Source organism: Camelus dromedarius, chromosome 8 (assembly GCF_036321535.1).
Source record: "Camelus dromedarius isolate mCamDro1 chromosome 8, mCamDro1.pat, whole genome shotgun sequence".
Classification (NCBI taxonomy): Eukaryota; Metazoa; Chordata; class Mammalia; order Artiodactyla; family Camelidae; genus Camelus; species Camelus dromedarius.
Window position 1 is genome coordinate 1,579,793 of NC_087443.1, and position 18,884 is coordinate 1,598,676.

An 18,884-nucleotide genomic window follows, 5' to 3' on the forward strand; every position below is an offset into this window, starting at 1 on the left:
AAGAAGAATTACCTTTCTTTTAACAAATTTGTCCCAGTAGTTATTGGGAAATGACCTAAAAGATATAAAAGCAAGTAAGTAAAATAGTATTATTTTAAAAATGATAAATAATGACATTGTTTGGAATAAACAAAATACTTAGAATAATACATACATACATATATTCTTCCATTCACAAAAATGACAATGAATTTGTTTCCCTTCTTATCCCATAATTTTTCTATCCTGAGTATATTAAATATTATTTTAAATGTTAATATATACATATAAACACAAAAAAGACTATGGGCTACTATTTTAATGGTGAAGACCATGAGTACATTTATTAATAAGCAAATTTGTATTTTTATTTACTTACAATGTGTTGATATATACATTTCCTTGTCAATTGTCTTTAAAAATTAAAATATCTCAAAATCTGTCATTGTTTCTCCTATGAAGTAACAAAATCTCATTCCCACCAGCCATCCTCAAGGAAACTGAGCATAACATACTGTAACACGACTGGAATCTTCACCGATACAGAGCTGACTTAAAAGGATAGACCTGATTTGATTTGGCGTAAGCAGCTGGAGTTGCTAAGCAGAATACTGAGCATTTAGGGTAAACATTTATAATGCACAAATAAATCATCCCCACTAGAAAACCCAACCTATCAGAAACCATACTTTTTGTGAATAAGCAGAACTGCTCACAGTGAAAAGAAGCTATTTCACCCCTGAGTAGTACAAACTGCTGAAAAACACTGTATCACTGAGACCTCTCATGCTGGGAAATGAGATGGATTTGTACCTGAACCAGCAGCTAGGAGTCTGGATCCTGATCTCACAGGCTGAATATTTAGTGTGCAGAAAAGGTGTTTGTCTCCCTGTCTTGTATTTCACACGTCCTAATGCTTAGCTAGTTAAATGTTTGGCTGCTGGATGATATCAACTGAAATCTTCCAACTTTGATTAAAAGTGTGAAATTCAATAGTTTTGCCTTTAATGCTACAACTCTTTCCTTAATGAATGATTTTGCTTCTGGATGAGATAAGCCTGCAGGGGAGGCCAGGCACCTCCAGCTGCACACCCCCCTGAGCACAGAGTAATGGATGCTAAATTCCATCAGTGCTGTGGAAATGGACTCACGGCCATTTCTGATGAAGGGATTCGGAACACAGAGGGCAAAAACCGATGGCATCCATGAAGAGGCTGCTGGAGCTGAGTCTACTGGTTTTCCTGGTTGAACATGTAACTCTTACGCACCTCTGCTAAACTTCTGACAAATCTGTAGGAACTCGGGCAAAGTTTTTTACGTCTTGAAATTTTTGAGCATGAAATGTCTCATGTAAGTCTTTACTCACTGTGTGTTGATTACGAGTCTATCCCACTGGCCTTTAATATCATCTTCCGAAGGCTGTTCTGTAATATAAAGCCCATCGAATTCCAATTTTCGAGCTACTTCCTTTTCTCGCTTAAAAATAACCAGTGGGACCTACATTTAAAAAATAAACATGTTAAAATTAGTTTAGATTTACTAGCATCTCCTGCGGTCACTATCTTTACAAAACAGCTTTCAGAAAGAAATATTTCCCGTGTTACTTCCAGGAAGGTAAAAATTGAGTGGAAATGAATTGGCAATATTTAGACAAAAGGAGGCATCTTGAGGTTTTGGGAAAAACAGAAGATGGAATGGATATTATGTATATGCATATATTTATAAACACAGAGGGTCACAGACAATTGTGCTAATGAAATCAGTTTAAATGTTGAAGAGAAAAAGATTAGACAAAATTGTGTTTTTTGCATATTACATATACATATATAAATGGATGCAATGAAACAGAGCAATGTTACTAATGTTCCAAAATGCATGCTTCTAAAAAATGTAGAGTTTTATTTCAGAAATCTCTTTAATAATTCCATGCTTGCAAGCGTGCCCACTTGCTATTCTGAAATAAATTTTAATTTCAACATCAGCAAAAATCTTTGTCAATTTGTCAAAATGTGTCCAGAATTTTATTCTCTCCTCATATGGACAGACTTTACACAAGGCACAGATACAAAAGAGATGCAGACACTTGGAAAATATCCAAGAATGTCCTCCCCAAACAGCAAGGGAGGAAGAGGGGCAGCAGGGAGCTTCTGGGGAAAACTCTGCATTCTGGTCGTTTACCCTGGGTCTGGTTCTTCAAGGCCTCTAGAATCTTCACAGTCAGAAGCTGGGGACAGTGCAATAAAGACACTCCAGCAGAAAGGTGTCGTGCCAGGAAAAAAAAGGTCTGTGAAGGTCACGGGCAGTCCTGGGCACTCAGAAAGCCAGTCTCAAGTTCCGGGCCAGCCACCCTGTTCCCTTGGTGGGGCACTGTCCTCTGGGGAACGTGGGACAAACTGTGAAGCATTTCTGCCAAGGTCTCCAGTAGCAGAGCCATCTAAACGACGTGAGGGTTCAGCATGACGTCCCCCAGAGTGCTGCTAGTGACACAGTGGGCGGATCACCACTGCGGGGTCACGTTATACGTGAGAGTGGCCATAGGTGAGTAACGACCAGTCTGGGAGGGGAAACTGCAAGAAGACAGCCACATCCTTGCCAGGGCAGCCACAGCCTGGCCTGGTTAACACGGAGCTTTAAGGCCAGGCTCCAACGCCCCAGAGCTTGGGACCTCCCTGAAGGGGCCTCTCCACTTCGGGAGGGAGGCCGGTGACGTGCCCCATGGGGTCTGCACCAGCCCCATGTCCCCTCTTCTCCGTGGGGACTGCTCCCTGGCCCGCAGGCATGGTTCCTGGGACGTTCCCTCACAAACCACGTGCGTGCACCTCCTGTGTCCGCGGCCGCCTCCCCAGACCCGCGCCCACCGGGCACACGGCCGGCCCTCCCTTGCGCACCTTCAGGCAGTAGTACCCGATGATGCAGAAGAAGGCGATGACCGTGTGCAGCACGGCCAGGATGCGCAGCGTGGGCTCCATGTAGCCGCTGCTCTCCTCCAGCACGTAGTGCACGGCGATGACTCGCGGCGAGCCGCCGTCCAGGCTGCCGCCTCGGGTATTTTCGCCTGAGCTGCGAGGGGGCGGCTCCCTTCCTTCAACCACAGAAGAAGTGGAGACCTGATTCCAACCATTGAAAGGACAGTCAGTTCCTTCCTCTAAGACGCGCAGGTGAACAAGAAACAAGGGAACCCAGCCCTGTCAGCCAGGAGCTGGAGGTGCAGCCTCTGCACAGTGGAAGGACTAAAAGCCAAGGCTAAGAAGACAGCTTTTCAGGAACCAATGGCAAATCCCTCTCATCTAACCAGTTATGAGGATTCCAACGCGTGCAGGAAGAAATCGGATGGCTAAGCTGCCTTCTCAACGATCAAAAGAACTTCATACAGTACAGGCATGCCACACCCAGCTGTGGGGACAAGGGAGAAACTCAGCCAAATGGGGCTGTGAGCACCGTGGGCGAGCCCTTTGCCGAACTGAACATTCTCCAGCGGGGGCGTTTCTCAGGGCGAGGGGGCAAATCAAGCCTTTCTGTGCCAGAGAGTGACACGCCTGAGATTCAGGGTTTCTCTTGCATCAGAATATATTTTAGAATAGGTTTCGAGGTGCTCACTAGGGGATCTGTGAAATCTCTACATTCAATTCAGTCTATCTGTCGTTCACAAAACGGTTGTTGGAAGACGAAGACGTACGTACCTTGTAAAAGAGCAAGATGAAATTGATCGCAAACGCGACAAACAAGGCTAACATCCTCATGTTGTAAAAGTTGCGAGCGAAATAGTTCTGAAGGTAAAAAAAGAATTAAGAGGTCATTGAATCAAGAGACTTGAAATCCACAATTTAAATAAAGCATTCCTTCATTTACCCAAAACTGTTTCTTGAGTGCCTACTATGTATCAAAAGTCCCGTTCCTGGAGCTGGAGACATAACCGTGAATAAGAAAATGCAAACCCCACGGAGAAGCACACTCACACGCACAGATGAGAAGCAATTTCAGAAGAACGTAATCACTCTTGTAGCATCGCTTTCCCGTCTGGCAGGGGGCTGAACAACAGAACCTTTCCCATGAGTTTGCTCTGAGGATAAGTTACTACTGGGCAAGTCAGTCTCTCATCTTATTACAGCTGCAATTATCACTTTATTCTAGAGGGGACGGCAGGCTGCTGCAGGCTTGATGCACTCTGACTGTGATTTGGAAAGAACATTCCAGCTGCTGTGTATAAAACAGATTGGAGGCCCGCACGAAAGGAAGGGGACCAGTTAGGAAGCTACTGCAGGAAGAGACGGTGCGGCCTCAGGCACAGGGAAGGCGTGTCGAGGTTCTGGGTTGGACAGCGGGGAGCCGGGACCAAGGCATCCAGGGTAACACATCCACACTAAGACAGGCAAGTATCGCCCCGCAGGCCTGACCTGGCTCCCTGGTTGCTCCCCACCACCTCCCGGTCAGTGAGTATTTGCGGTGCCTGAACGAGCCTGGCCTACGACATGCCAGTAACGATGCTCATTCTAAAACATCTTACGAGCAGCTTCTGCTGAGAGGCTATGATCTTCTTCCAGAAAGCCGACTCGGGAGCCTCGGGCTCCCCGTATCTGTGTGTGTGCGGCTGCCTCGGCCTCTGCTTGCCCTTGTCTTCTTTGGCTTTGTCTTCTTTTTCTCCATCTTCTCCCCTGCGAACGCAAGTGAACGAAATAGAAGGCATCCTGAAACTGAAGAACCGAACAGGTTTCGTGCCAAAATATACAAACAAATATTCAGATCATACAGTCTTAGCAACTGGTATCTCTTTCAATGAACAAGAATGGTCAGACTTGCAGAATTAGAGGCAGGACTTCTCGCTTATCATAGCCTCCTACAGATGGATAATTCTGCGAAGTTCAAATCTACAGGGCATTTCACAGGCTCGAAGTATCTTTGTATCTAAACACACCGTATTTCCTTCCAATCGGGCAATAAAATAACTGAAAAGAGAGTAACAACGGAGACTGTCTTTGGGCTGTGACTTTTCAACACACCTCATTTTTAAACTATAATTTTAATGCTCTAAATCATGAACACAGTGTTCTTTAACACTGACTAGTTCTTAGGACTTAAAGTCAGAGGCATGTGCTTTTGGCTGTTCACACGTATAAAGAATGTCAGTATATTAAATTTGCAGACAATAAGGGGATTAGAAGCACTGAAATTTGACACCTAAATCCCTCTAGGTGCAAAATACCAAGTCTTCACGAAGTGCTTCCGTGCACTCACTGCACTGAACCCACAGGTCTATCTAACTCCATTTTTAACCTTAAAGACTTGCCACTGAAATGACTGTTGTGCCATTATACACGGTCCGCATTTCACGGTAACAGTCATTTATGTGGCCATGTTTACAAATGACCCGACAGTGCAATATCTGTGACAACGAGTAGGGCTGACTGTAAGGGACAGGTGGTGAGGACAGGCCAGAGAAGAGGGTGACTGGAGGAGGGACGCAGAAGGCTGTGGAGAACAGGGGCCCTAAGGCACATAAAACCCTGATCTCCCCAACTGCTGAAAATGTGCATATAAAACTACGTACACCTGGGGGGAGGTGCAGGTTTCATTTGCTAACAGAAAGCCGTTGTGCTGAGGAAAGGACACGTTTTCACTCCTTCCCACCCAGCTCTCTACTTCTCACTGCTGCGTTTGCAACTGAGCTCCTAGGCCCAGGAGTAAGGTAAGTGGAGACCCCTGGGTCTCACACCAGATCTGCGGACTCAGGATCTTAGGTGGGGCCCAGGGGTCTGCGTCCTTAATAAACTCCAGGCAGCTTTTATGCAGGTGGCCCTGGGGCTGCACTCTGTGGAACACCACTCCCCAGAGGCTCCAGGCAAGGCATCGGGAACGTCTGTCCCCTCCCTTCACGAGAGGCTCGATTCTACGCAAAGGACTACAGCAGTCCGTCATCTTGTGGACAGCATCACTCAGAGCCACTGGAGGCTCTTCTGCTGAGAGAGGAACTCTCAGAACCAGAAAGGGCAGGGGTCGGAGGCCACCCCACCCACGGGCTGGTCCTCCGCCAGCCCCTCCACCCAGACGACAGGTGTCCTCCTGAGCAGGAGGGTCTCCCCGGCATCCCCTGGAGACAGTGCGGCACGGAGGAAGGGCGCAGACACCACACGTACTCGGCTTTCTCGGGTTCTGATTTGCTCTCTTCTTTTTCTTCCTTCTCCTCTTCTTTGGGCACCTGTTCCTTGGATGAGCCCAAGGGGAAAAGAGAAGCAGGATTACACGTCACCTTTGCAGGAGTTCAGGGCACCCTGTGACCACGTGCCATAAATGGCACCCTCCTGTCTGCTCTGAGATGGAAGTGCAGGGCGGGCTCCTTGCTCCCCGGTCCACACCTTCCCCTCCCGCACCCACCGGACCTCCCCACACTCACCTGCCAGGCCGGCAGGAGGGTCCGACTTTCTGAGCTCCTTCCACTGTCCTTATTTCAGAACCACCTTCCTTCCTTCACCTACTCAAATCTCAAACCTCACCCTCCAACACCAACTTCAGCCCACTTAAGTCTCATCTCACTATCCCGAACCACAATGATGTTTCCTTTTTCTCAGCACAAGGGACCCCAACTGTCTGCTGCTTCCTTAACTCACAGGAATCTTCTTGTTTTTCATGAGTGTTGGTTCTATCTTTCTAATAAACTCCTTAAGGCAACTTGAAAGCAGCGACCACATCTTATGTTTCTCTGAATTCCCTATGGCAATCAGCGGGGTCGGTCACATGGCAAACACCCATAAAATACTGGTGGGCAGGATGGCTGTTCAGTCGCCTGGTGTCGCCGGGGTGGGGACTTGAGCTTACCTCTGCACGGTTCAACTCAATCACTCACAGAACCGTCACAGAAGCCTGGCTCTGCCTACCCAGGTCAAGTCGCACACTGACTGCCACTCTGGCACAAGCCAGATAGCTGCTGTCAAGGTCACTTACAGGGCTGCCTGATGCCCAGAGGCCTGCTGGGGTTGGAGAGACGTTACCTGGAACTTCTCCTGCACCTCGGGGATGGGGACCGGGCTGCTCATGAGGTCGCTCAGGCCGGCGTTGGGATTATGCGGGATGAGCTTGTACTGTCCTCCTTCTCGCTTCAGGTCCAAGCCGAAGATGTCGGAGAGCAGGTCGCTCTCCTCCGTCAGTTCCTTCAGGTCTGTGAGGTCCTCGGAGGGCAGGGCAGCTTCCGTGGCCTTCCTCTCTGCATCCTCCCCGTCCCCCCTGACCTCGTCCTGCGTGGGGTCCGGCATGTTGGCCAAGAGCTCGGCCACTCGGATCTTCTTGGCACCTTCCACCAAGCTGCCCCCCAGCAGGAGGCTGCAGAGGATGCGGGAGAAGCCCCTGAACACGCTGGCCACGAAGTGCAGGAGGCTCAGGAAGACGGCCCAGTAGGATGTGAAGACGGCCGTGACCATGTCCTTGACCGTCATCTTCTTCACGCGCTTCACCTGCTTCCTCAGGCTCTTGAGGCTGAGCATCCGCATGAGGGCCAGGACGTTGTAGCGCAGGGCGAGCAGGGCCGCGCGCACCGTCCCCACGGAGAAGAAGCCCATCCTCGGGCCCGGCTCCTCCGGCCGCTCCTTCTCGCTCTCCTCCTTGCTCGCCGACCTCTCGTTCAGGTCCGACTCTGAGATCTGAGCCGCCAGCTGCATCTCGAAGATGGTGTCCTCACAGAAGTTCACGAACAGCTCCATCTTCTCCTTCTCACCCCCCTCGTTGACCACGTCGAATATGAACTGCCTCTTGGACTCCTTGACCTGTGGCTTCTCCCACTGGGTCCGGCTGGACTCGCTGATCTCAAAGTAGACCCTCTCGATGCGCTTGGCGCTGCCCATGACCTCGATGCGGCCCAGGAAGGGCTGGAAGTAGCTGAGCACGCTCTCGGCCAGCTCCAGGAAGGTCTGCAGCCGGCTGTCGTTGGGCATGTGCTCGGACAGGTTTGTCAGCAGCACCGCCACGTTGAAGCCGATGTCCTTGGCGGGCTCGTGGAACCGCTTGACGAACTCCTCGTAGTCCAGGGTTTCGTTCTCGTCCGTCTCGGCGCAGGACAGGAGGAACTCGGTCTCGGACGGCGTGTAGTGCTTGTGGCTCTCCATCGCCTTGTGGAAGTCTCTCTTGGAGATGACGCCCTTGCCGTCGGGGTCATACTCTTTGAAGGCGTCGGAAGACGTCAAGTCCTTCAGTTTCAGGAACATGTCGAAAAATTTGAGAATCATCTCCACGTTGTTGGAAGACTCCACGAGCATGTCCACCATCTGTTTGCCGATGGTGCCGTTCACAACATTACCTGGCAGTAAAGAAGCACGCTGGGTCAGCGGGGAGGGCACAGCTCAGCGGTGGAGCACAAGCCCACACGCACGAGGTCTGGGTTCAGCCCCCAGGCCCTCCATTAAATAAATAAATAAACCTAGGTACCCACCCCAAATAAATAATTAAAAAAAAAAAGAATTGCATTGGTTCAAAATGAACATTCCTGAGAAAGCCAGTGTCTATGGAGAACGATAACAAAAAACAACGCAAATCTCAGACAACGTCTGCATCAAAGACATCTCCTTGTTTACCTTCCAGCGTACGAAGGAAAAGACGGATAATTCTCTGTAAACTCTGCTTTGTGTGATTACATGAACACATGCAAAAGCGTATCTGCAAAGTAATTAGACTAACACACGTAAACAGTGCGTAAAGAAAAGCTGACTTTTCTCCCCCTCAGCTTGATCAAAGCAGCAACGTGTTTTAGAATTAAAAAAAAAAAACGGAGCAAACGCTTCTATCCTGAAGCCAGAAACTGAAATCCAGTCTCACGTTAATAACAGAATGAGTGTCTGCACAGCCCTTTAGGGTTGAAACATCACTCCTGCCGACATCACCTGACTTGATGTTCACGGCTGTGAGGCAGGTGTGCGTATTAACTCTGGTTTCACTACTGGGGAAACCAAGGTTTAGTGCGGCGAGACGCGCCGCTGAGACGCGGCTTTGGAGGGGCAGTGCCAGGGCCTGCACCAGGTCCGCTGAGAGCAAGGTGTACGCTCTCCCTGATTTGAAGTGTAAAACGCCCCCCGCGTTTCTTTATGGCCCAGAACCTTTGCAGGGAGCAAAGGGCAGGTGACTGCCACGCTGGAGAGAGCCAGCTGCTCTCCAGCACTTCTGCTCCTTGAACAGAGCGGGGTACGGAGCACAGAGGTGGACGACAGGAGAAAAGACACCTGGGGAGGGGTGTGCTGGCCGCGTCTGGGAGGCAGGAGGCCCCAGGCTGAGCGCAGGCCCGGAGCCCTGCTGCTGGGCGTGAATCCCGGCCCCCCGCCGCCAGCTCAGCAACCGGGAGGTTCCCTAGCCCCCCCCCACTGCTTCCTCCTTCGCAGAACAGTGACAGTGACAGTCAAACTCGTAAACCTGGTACTAGGATGACACAAGCACTCAAACAGGCAGCCGCACGTTAAACGAGGGTAATTCCCAGCTGTCGGCCCCGCGGCTGCTCAGTTACGTTGGTTGTGCTAATGTTATTTGACTAACATCTGAACTGAGGTCATGGGAAAAGGATCTCGCGCTCGGGGGCACAGAGTGGCTGCCCACTAAGGGTTTTAAGCTAAGGCTGCCTTTTTGAAGCCCCAGCACAAGCGTGATGACTGCCTTAATTAGTCAAAGTGTGGTCACGCAACGCAGGGCAGACTGAGAAACAGGGAAGGGAAGGCAGGAGCAAGGAAGAGAGGCTGCAAAGAGAAAGGGGGAGAATAGGAACGGAGAGGGGCGTGGGGTGGGGGGCCAGGCTGCCACCGGGGCCGCCCTGGGGGCTGGGGCGCTGTCCGCAGCCCCTCCTCCAGCGGGGCTGTCACGGCGCAGTCAGCTCAGAGCCTCGGCGGACTCGGTCGGCGTGTGTCCCAGCGTCTGTCACCCCACCGACCACAAACCTACCAACCTACTAACTCTGCAGAGCACGCTCTTTGGAGGGGTATCCCTGGGACGTGAAAATAACCACTGTGAATAAAACATTACTGGCTTCACCCCACAGAAGTGTCAGCCGGGATCAGCAGGATTTCTCTTCTTTAAAAGCTAGCTCGAGAAAAGAGTCATCAAGCCAGCAGCAGATGCAGGTGCCTGCCCCACCCCCGTGGTGATGTCTGTCCTCCGCAGCAGGCTGACTCCGAAAGCAAGCGCGTGCTAGAGGATGCGGGCAACTGGAAAACACAAGCCGGTACCTTCCAGCATGGACAGCAGCATGACCACCATGTCCTTCTGGAGGTCCATCAGCTCTTTCAGGAGCTCGATCTGGCTGGAGTCCTGGGAGGATGAACACACTGCACGTGAGACAGCACGCGGGGGCCCTGCGGCAGGAGCGCCTGCGGGTCCCCACCGTCCAGCACTGCCCCGCCCCCGGTGGGCCCTTCGCAGCGGTACCGAGCTGAGGAGAGCCGAGCACAAGCGTGGCGCACTTCAGGACTAAAGAGTATTTATTATTGATGCCAACTCGTGTTTATTAAAGTATCTGTAAGGACAGGGAACACGTCTAACAGAGAACTGGCCCAGGAAGCTCTGGGCCAGGCAGGCCAGGCTCAGCCTGCTTCTGCACGCGGGCCCCCTTCCTTTCACTCAAGAAGACTGGACTGGTCTTTCCTTCCTTCTGACTTACTACACAAAGACGTTACATATTTTGTAAAGACTAAATTATTCTGGAAAAAAACAGGCATAACAGGGAACATGAAATAAACTTATTCACAGAAATCTAACCAAAAACGGACACAAGTATCATCTGCATTAATAGTGCACACGACGTCTTACTTACCAATTTTATTAAGCCCTCAGATATTTCTTCGGTCAAAATTTTCTGGGGTTTTTTGGCTTTGTTTTTGATTTTTTTGAAATGCTTTGAAAAAACATTATTTTGCATAGAGATGCGTCTAAACATCACTGTGCTGAGACTCAGGGCGCGGAAGCCGGGGCTGTGCTCACAGCTGCATCGCCACCTTGTGAAGCATCGGATTTTCTTCTTCTTGTAAACTACACCTCATTCTCCTTTTAAGAAATTAGACAAGGTCTCATTTCGTTCATTTGGATGTTGCTACACGGGCAGCTGAACTTCAGCACTGCTGGAGGGACGGAACTGTTTCTTTCTACCTGGTTGTCGCTCTGACTAGGTCTGCGTGCTGTGAACACCTGCCAGGCAGCTCCAGTGTTACTAAAAGGAGGGCAGCGCGGCAGCAGAACTCTTGTGAGTGCCCACGTGTGGTTCATGTTGACAGGTCTTTACCTACTCGGTGACCTTGCTCCTTTACTTACTGAAACGTCATCAGCAAGCAGCTGAGAGCACCATGGTTATCTCCCTACTGGGTTGAAGTCACCAGTGACTAGAACCTGACGAAGATTCTCTCCTTGACCAAGCTAGCCAGGCTCCTCGGGCCCCCTTCCCGGCCAGGCTTCAATCTTGGTCTATAAAGCCTGGAACAAAACACAACCCCAGTTTCTCATGACCCCAGCACCCTGGGGTGCCTGCCTGAGGAAACTCAGGGCTGCCAGAAAAATCTGCCGTTCGTTTCAGCCAACCCCTGAGGACAGGGCCTGTCCCCCAGGCTCTGCGGGAAGGTAGGACCCTGACCTCAGCAACCCTGCCAGCTGGCAGACAGCCGGCCCAATCTCATTCACCATGACCAACCCTCTCTAACTCTTCCCTTCGCTGACTCAGGAGACTCAGGGAAGACAGGGAGCTGGCTCACGCTCCTGGCACATGGGAATAAAATCGTGGGGGCTGGACTGGGGTCTCGTGGTGCTAAATCTAGCATTCTCTCCTCCACCTGACACTGGCAGGTACCCCGGCCATGACCGGTAGGTCAGACCTCAGGACGAACCATCAAAACTCACTGCGTCAAAGGGACGTATTTACTCCAGGTTTACACAAAGACTTTCTATTCAAGTATCTCTGAGCTCCAAATGCAGCAGAGCAGTGAGAAAACAGTGCACTGATGTTTTCCCGACGTGCCCCCAATTAGCACCACGACGCGGTGAGGACTGCTGCTTCCTCTGCCTGTCGGCGTAGCTTTTTTTTTTTCCTCTTTGACTTTCATGAAGTTAAATTTCCTGTTTATGGGTGAATGTCACCTACTGAGAACAACTGCCTGTTTATCTCCCTGTAAGAAAACTGACTCCCCTTAACAAGGGATTTGTCACAAATCCTTTCTCAACTATCTGCAGGGAGGAGAATTCCAGTGCGTGACCATTGAGCTGTGGGTCTATGAAGGACTGTAAAATGTACAGTGTTTGGGGACTGCACTGTTTTATTTCTCCAGTAATTTTTTATGTTAAAATATATGTTTTTTTAAATGGAGAGTAAAAGACGTACAGAGAAGTAACCTGAGAGAGAGACTAGCCAAACAAAACCAGTCTGCCAGCGACCACAGCCTGCAGCCCGCCAGCCGGGACACGGAGGGCGCGCACCTTACCTGGGACAGCTTCATCTGCATGTGGGCGAACACGTGGAGGAAGCCCACCACCGCGTCCCACAGCCGGCTGTGGGCCAGGCTCTGCTGGTTCCCCGTGCAAGGGCCCTGGAGCGGACAGACAACAGCCGTCACCCCATCACGTAAGTGCCAACGCACACGTCACAGTGGCGGGGACAAAACGCACTTAGTGTTTACGTATTTGCCACGAGCACGTCATCTGAAAAGGCAGGAACCCGAGAGGAAAGACAGTGACGGTGCTGGGATAACTCTGTCACGAGCTAAGCGTACTCTCCTTTGAAATGTTTACTATAATGGAAGTCTCTCCAGGACTTCCAGGTTCTCTTCCTGTATGAATAATTCAGCACTGGGGAAAAAACAGTGAATTATTTCATTTTTGTCCGACTTTGGTTTCTTCTATTTAGAGGAAAAGGAGGATAAGGTCCAGTCGTTTTAGCTAAGTCAGCTCGACCGGCAGTTACGCCCCATCTGAGAAGAAGCTGGGTGATGCTTCAGCTAAGAGTACTTACTTCTTACCGCTAGTGAAGACCCTGGACAAAGCACTCCGACAGAGGACAAAAACCCCTCTTCAGAGCTTTCATGCTGGTATAACCGCACGACAGTGACCCGCCATGCAGCTGCGGAGGTTTTTAAAGATTACTACCTAGTCACTGACTTTGAGCCCGGAACTGCAGGCAACGGGAAGCCAGCTTTGCCCCTCGGCTCACACTGCACGGTGGTCTCTGAGCGCCACCACGCGTGTGCTGTAGCAGGGAGACTGGATGGATGGAGACAATTTCTGCTGAAACTAGGGGGCCCCTCCCTGCCCGGCGAGGGGAGAGAAGGCGAGCCCCGCCCCCCGAGGTGCTACTGCAGAGGAGCGGGGGAGCGCGGGGCAGCTGACAACCGCCGTCCCGCAGGCTCTCCTCTGCAGCCCTGAGCCTCGGCCGGGAGTCCTGCGTCAGCTCAGTCTCCCCCCAAACTCCCGTCGGCGTGCACTGCTCTGGGGACACAGTCTGTTACTTCTACACTGTGTTTAGTCTAATGAAGCCGACTGTAAGTTTCTTCCTCCTGTTTTATTCTGCACTTTAAACACTCTGAGTGACTGAGTCAGAGTAATATATTGGCCATGGAGGATACAGGAAGGAAAGGTGACTGGGCTTCTAGAAGACAGCCAAGTTTTGCTTGCTGAGAAAAGCAGGGCTGTGTAAAATCTTTTAAAAATCTGCAGGTTAAGACTAGAAGTCTGCCCCGAGAGGAATATAAAACAGATTAATGTGAAAAAAGGTATATTACTCATAACATTTGGTATTTTACCTATAATAGGTCACAGATTATCAAATATAATTCTTATGTATACTTATTATTATAATATATATTTAATTACTATGTAATTATATACATGGGGGTGTTGTGTGTACACTGTAGACAAAGAATGTCACCTGCCACATCAGAAAACAAAGGATGCTGCAGCCACCACGCCCTCAGCTCTGCAGCACCCCCCAGCCTGCTGGTGCCCCCGAGGGGACTCAGGACGGAGAACAGTGGACACTGGCCCTGGACAGCTAAGTGCACATCGAAGGAATGACTTCAGTGAGCCCAGACGCTTGCATCTTCCCACACACAGAAAAGTGCTAAATTCAGTAACTTGAGAGGTCTGGTTTTCTTTAATTAACAGTGATCTTTTCATGTTCTGATTCCCTGGTTTTTTGGGAAAAAAAACCTCCTATATATCCTTGTTTCTGCCTTAACTCTCGGGAGCAGTCCCTCAGAGCTGACAGGCTGTCTCCTGGGCGTACGTCCTCAGAAAGTCTGAGGAATAAAACATAATTCTCAGCTTTCAGGTTGTACATTTTTTTTCAGCGGACAACACACACACAAATATATTAAAATGAAGCTTTACAATGCTCTTCCCTTTTTTATAAAGCTCCTGTGAAACTTCTTCCTCATTCTCACGGGAACACTCTGAAGAGTGGTTTAAGGCTCGGCCCCTCATTCCTCTCTTCTCTCCTTCCTTAACGTTTACTGAGTGCTCAGCACACACACCAGGCCCGGGGGCGACGCAGTCAGCATCACCGCGGGGCACGCACGTCCTGAAGGAGCTCACGACACCTCAGGCTGCCAAGTGGTGACGCAAGTTCACTCCGCAGAAGTTCACATCTCAACTCCAGATTTTAAATGCCTAACTGGCTAAGGCTCCACGGCAGGAAAACACCCGACACGCTGCAGTGAGGAGTTCAGCGCTGGCCAGATGACTCCTCCTCCTCTCCTTCTTCAGGTAGCAGAAACGTTCGAATGCTTACCTGAATATACTCTGTAAGAGTGTTGAAGACTTGCTTTGCTACTTGAATTGCTTTGGAGAAATTCCTTTGTCCTTGCTCATCGATGACGTCTTTCCCAGAGTAATACCAATAGAAATCACTGATTGATTCCTGGAAAGGAGGGACGACAGAGTTAAGGCACGTTCGGAAGCTATCAGAGACCTGGCCAGCATTAGCCTCTGCAAGAGGAAAGCATTTTAAGTAACAAATTAAAAGCAAACAAAAAACATCTGTGAAGTAAACACTATTCTCAATGATTTTCCTGAAAATAAAAGATGGCCACATCCTCCCTAGACATAAGTAACAACTGGAGAGAAGCAGCAGAAACTTAGCTTCAGAAATGACTTTCTGTCCGTGACGGCCATGAACTTCACAAACACAGGACTTCTAACACTAATGCTCACTTGCCCACAGGGGCAGCTGCTCACCACGTGAGCACAGCAGTCAGACAACGGCAGAGCAGCGTCTCTGCGCTCCCGACACCTGGTCTCCTTCTCTAGCAAAGCCGGAGACGTGTCTTTGATGAGAACGCCAGGAAGCCCCCTGCTCGTGTGGCTGCCCCTCAACAAAAACTGGCTGGACGCCTTACAGACACGGACAACTGTAAACAAACAAACATCTAAGCAAGACCAATCCTTCCACACAGAACATGTGCAGCAGCGGCTTGCATTCTGAAGGAATGTCTGCCGAGATGAATAATCCAGCTTGGGCCGGCGTATCAACTACATTAGGGTTTTGAGACGTGATTTTGAAAGCCACAAATATACCTTCAGCAACACTTCTTGATACATTTGATTCAGAAATGGACTTTATTTTCTCCATCAAGCTTTAAGGAAGAGTGTTCTGCATCAGCATCGTCAAAGATTAAGGAAGAAACTGAGGGTTCGAATTTCCAGTTTTTAAAAGTACTGAATCTGACTTTCTCATAAATAAAATGAGGGAAATAAAAGTTGTGCAGAATCTCATTACGTAAGAGGCCGACCCCTTCAGATTCAGTAACACGCAAAACATCACCACCACATCAAAGAGATTTTAAGCGATGGAGTGTTAAGATGAGTTTTTAAATCAATTCAAGTATTAGAACAGCTGTAAAGAGCGAACCGTAGGCTAATAGCCTGCAGCGCATGGGAGGCAGTTTGAAAGCCTTTCTTACCCGTTTTCAGTCATGTTTCAAATGTCCTTCCCCCACCTCTCTATCAACTGTAAGACGGAACAGCGCATGCTCATGCTTCACCCACTGAAAAGGAACTTGAAATGCCATCAAGCTAAAGACTCGGGGGAAAACATTCCCACTTGCAGAAAGAAACCAATTAGCAAAGTGAGAGCCGGGATCAGAGGCTAAGACTTGGGGCAAGTCTGATCAAAGACAAAATATCTCAACAAATTCTGTCCTCATAAGTCAGACACCTCACAACACGTCAGTCCGACAGTTCCACGCGGCGTGTCAACTAGCCAGCGCCTTCTGCGTTACTCGTGCCAGGCGACGTACCTGGACTCGCAGCAGGTAGTCCACCGTGGAGATGATGATGTTGACAGTCGTATTGTTGCCCGTCTGGGTTCTCAGATAATTTTGAAAATCTGTAAGATCAAAAGATGTTATTAAAGCTCACTGAAAAATCAAAAAAAGAGTTATCTGAATAACTCTCAAATCAAATGATGTCTCCAGCCAGGTGTAGTGTTTGATCTGACAAAACTGAGTAATTTATATTTTCCATAAAAAGTAAGGGAGCGCCTCAAACGCACAGCTGGGTGCTTTGCAGAACGTCAATACTCAAACTTCATCAAGAGGTTGCTAACGCCTGCTTCCTGATCTAGGGCCCTAGGGCTCGGGGCGCGCGCCTGACCGAAAAGGACGCCCGCCCTGTAGGAGAGAGTAACTACATGATTTATTCAGCAACCTCTTGCCCCTCGGGACGGAGCTAAGTGCGAGGGACCGGTGGAGGCCAGACAGGCAAACAAGGAAGGGAAACACGCCAGGCTGCGGCACAGTAAGGAAGGGGTGAAAAAGCAGTGCAGCTGCACGGCTCCCCACAGACACCCCTCTACCCTGCACCTTTCCTCCCCGTCCCCTGCCCTCTCTAATGTAAGGGTGACTGATGAGAACGGAGAGAAATGGCGAGCAAAGGACTCTGAAGGAGGCAACTCCACATATCAGCCACCCGGGGCCAGCGCCTCAGGCAACACTCTCGGACCGTCGGCCTAAAGGAAGCCGTGTCACTGGAACGCACAGGCTCCTGCTCTTGCTGGCTGCAAAAGGCTCCTGCCTGGGTGCCACTCGACGGCCTGGGGTCTCACAAACCTGAGTTGTGTCCCTCACAGAGCAGCTGCAAGAAGCGGAAGAGGTCACAGGTGAACTCGTCATCCTGCAGAACCTTCTCTCCTGCAGGAAGTCCAGAGGGATCGCTGTCACCCACCACCTTCGCCTGCCCACCCTTTCCATCCCCACCTCCGAAAAACTCGCATGTCCATCTAGCATCATCTGAACCAAAACCAGTCACGGATCATAGCCACTTTTCTATCTGAAGCTCACGAGGTCATGCACTTGGCAGGTAGATGCACTTTTTCTTTGTAAGAAAAGAACATTTGAATCTTAACAACTTAGGTATCTCTCTGTTAAAAATAGCAGCATGGGTTTGGCAACATTTTAGAAAGAACCTCAAGAGATTGAGAGATTTAAACTGAAATTTTTCTTTTTTGAGGGGGGGAGAGGGGGTGAGGTGTGTGTAGGGGTGATCTCTGCATCTCTTGCCAACGTGAAAGTCAAATCGTCTTTGTCCCCAGAGTGCAGCCACAGGATTCAACGCAAAGGCACTCCAGGTGCATAGAAAACAGGGCCTAGGGCTTCTTTTACTGAAGAATTAATGAAAGGACTTCTGTGAAAACTACATGATTAGAAAATGTTTAGGAACTCATTTCAATGGACTCTCTCACTACTTGTCTCACAGGGCTGTCCCTGGCTGGAGCCTTCCTTCCAGGGAAGGAAGCAGACCCATCTCTGAATGCCAAAGTGGGGAGAAGGGGTTCGGTGGCCCCGCTGGGCGCTGCATCTCACAGCGGGAGGTGCAAAGCAGGACATCTCGGGGCCCTGGGAGCTGGTCTGCACCCCGAAACACTGCCTGTGTGCGGGTGGCAGGGGAGAAGTCTCAGGAGAAGTTTCAGAAGCTCCACTCACATTTCAGTTTAAATGTATCTTGATCACAGGTGACTTTGAAAGCAAAAACACAAAGAAGGCAACAAACGAAAAACCGGCACCACACAAATGAAAATTGATTTTCAAAGCACAGAGTGTCCAAGGGAAAACAACAACAGCCATCGACATCATGAGTGTACACTCTGGGTTCGAAGTTTGTTTCAAAAACAAAATGACAACAACAGATGCTGCTGGGCAAGTGGACAAAGGCACTCATGTATTTAAAAAAAGAATAATAACTCTTCAGACTGGAAATACTTTGGGCTAAGAAAAAAAACTATGCAATGGTCATGTGTTTACTGTAACTAAAATCATGAATGATCAGCATGACAGAGAGTTGATGGACTTACCAGTCTGCAGTCTGTGACTTTCAAAGTGAGAGGCTTCATATAATGGGAGGGTTAGGAAGCAAAACCATTTTGAAAACTAATATAAACATTAAAAAAAAAGTACATAAAATCACTGTACTGGTTTCTCTGTTAGCCTGTGAGCTATGGTGTTTGGTGACCGAGCTAAAACCACCACGTCTACCAACGCGACCGTGGCAGGTCTACGTGACAGATGCACGTCGCTTCGACTCGCAGTGCGCAGCTGACGAGCCCGTTCCTCAGCGTCAACGGTCACGACAGGACAGGAAAGAAAGGGACAGTCTAGGCTAATAACCTAGCATCACTTCACGAGCTAAATTAATCAGGAGAGTCTTTCAAATGACATTTAAATCAAAATACTATGAGTTAGCTACAGAGACTTATCGATTCTTTGCTCATGAACCCATCTAAAATGTTTTTTTGGGGGGGGTTGTTTTTCAGAAAATTGAATCCATAAAGCCATGTACATACTTTCAATGTTCATATATTCAATGTGGAGTAAGTAACCCTTGATATAAAGTATTCAGAACAGTCAACACTGAAATAAGGACCACAGCATCTACCGTGTACCTGAAGGCGCTGTAAGCGACGTACACTGACTTCCAAC

General features: G+C 49.4%; 1 protein-coding gene across 15 annotated transcripts in view; it reads right to left on the bottom strand.

Moving 5' to 3' along the window:
* RYR2 (ryanodine receptor 2) overlaps positions 1-18,884 on the bottom strand; it is a 543,353-nt gene that overhangs the window by 24,733 nt on the left and 499,736 nt on the right. For 7 of the 15 annotated variants that reach the window (XM_064487828.1, XM_064487826.1, XM_064487822.1 and 4 more), the window contains 13 exons: positions 18,260-18,292; positions 17,019-17,099; positions 16,209-16,297; positions 14,702-14,830; positions 12,402-12,506; positions 10,167-10,248; positions 6,963-8,260; positions 6,111-6,178; positions 4,484-4,631; positions 3,660-3,746; positions 2,868-3,086; positions 1,346-1,476; positions 13-55 (listed from right to left, as the gene is read on the bottom strand). In XM_064487828.1, the coding sequence (XP_064343898.1) occupies positions 13-55; positions 1,346-1,476; positions 2,868-3,086; positions 3,660-3,746; positions 4,484-4,631; positions 6,111-6,178; positions 6,963-8,260; positions 10,167-10,248; positions 12,402-12,506; positions 14,702-14,830; positions 16,209-16,297; positions 17,019-17,099; positions 18,260-18,292 (2,513 nt within the window). Of the gene's footprint in view, positions 1-12; positions 56-1,345; positions 1,477-2,867; positions 3,087-3,659; positions 3,747-4,483; positions 4,632-6,110; positions 6,179-6,962; positions 8,261-10,166; positions 10,249-12,396; positions 12,507-14,701; positions 14,831-16,208; positions 16,298-17,018; positions 17,100-18,259; positions 18,293-18,884 lie in introns of those variants that run through there. The other 8 variants (XM_064487825.1, XM_064487824.1, XM_064487823.1 and 5 more) reach the window with 3 other exon arrangements.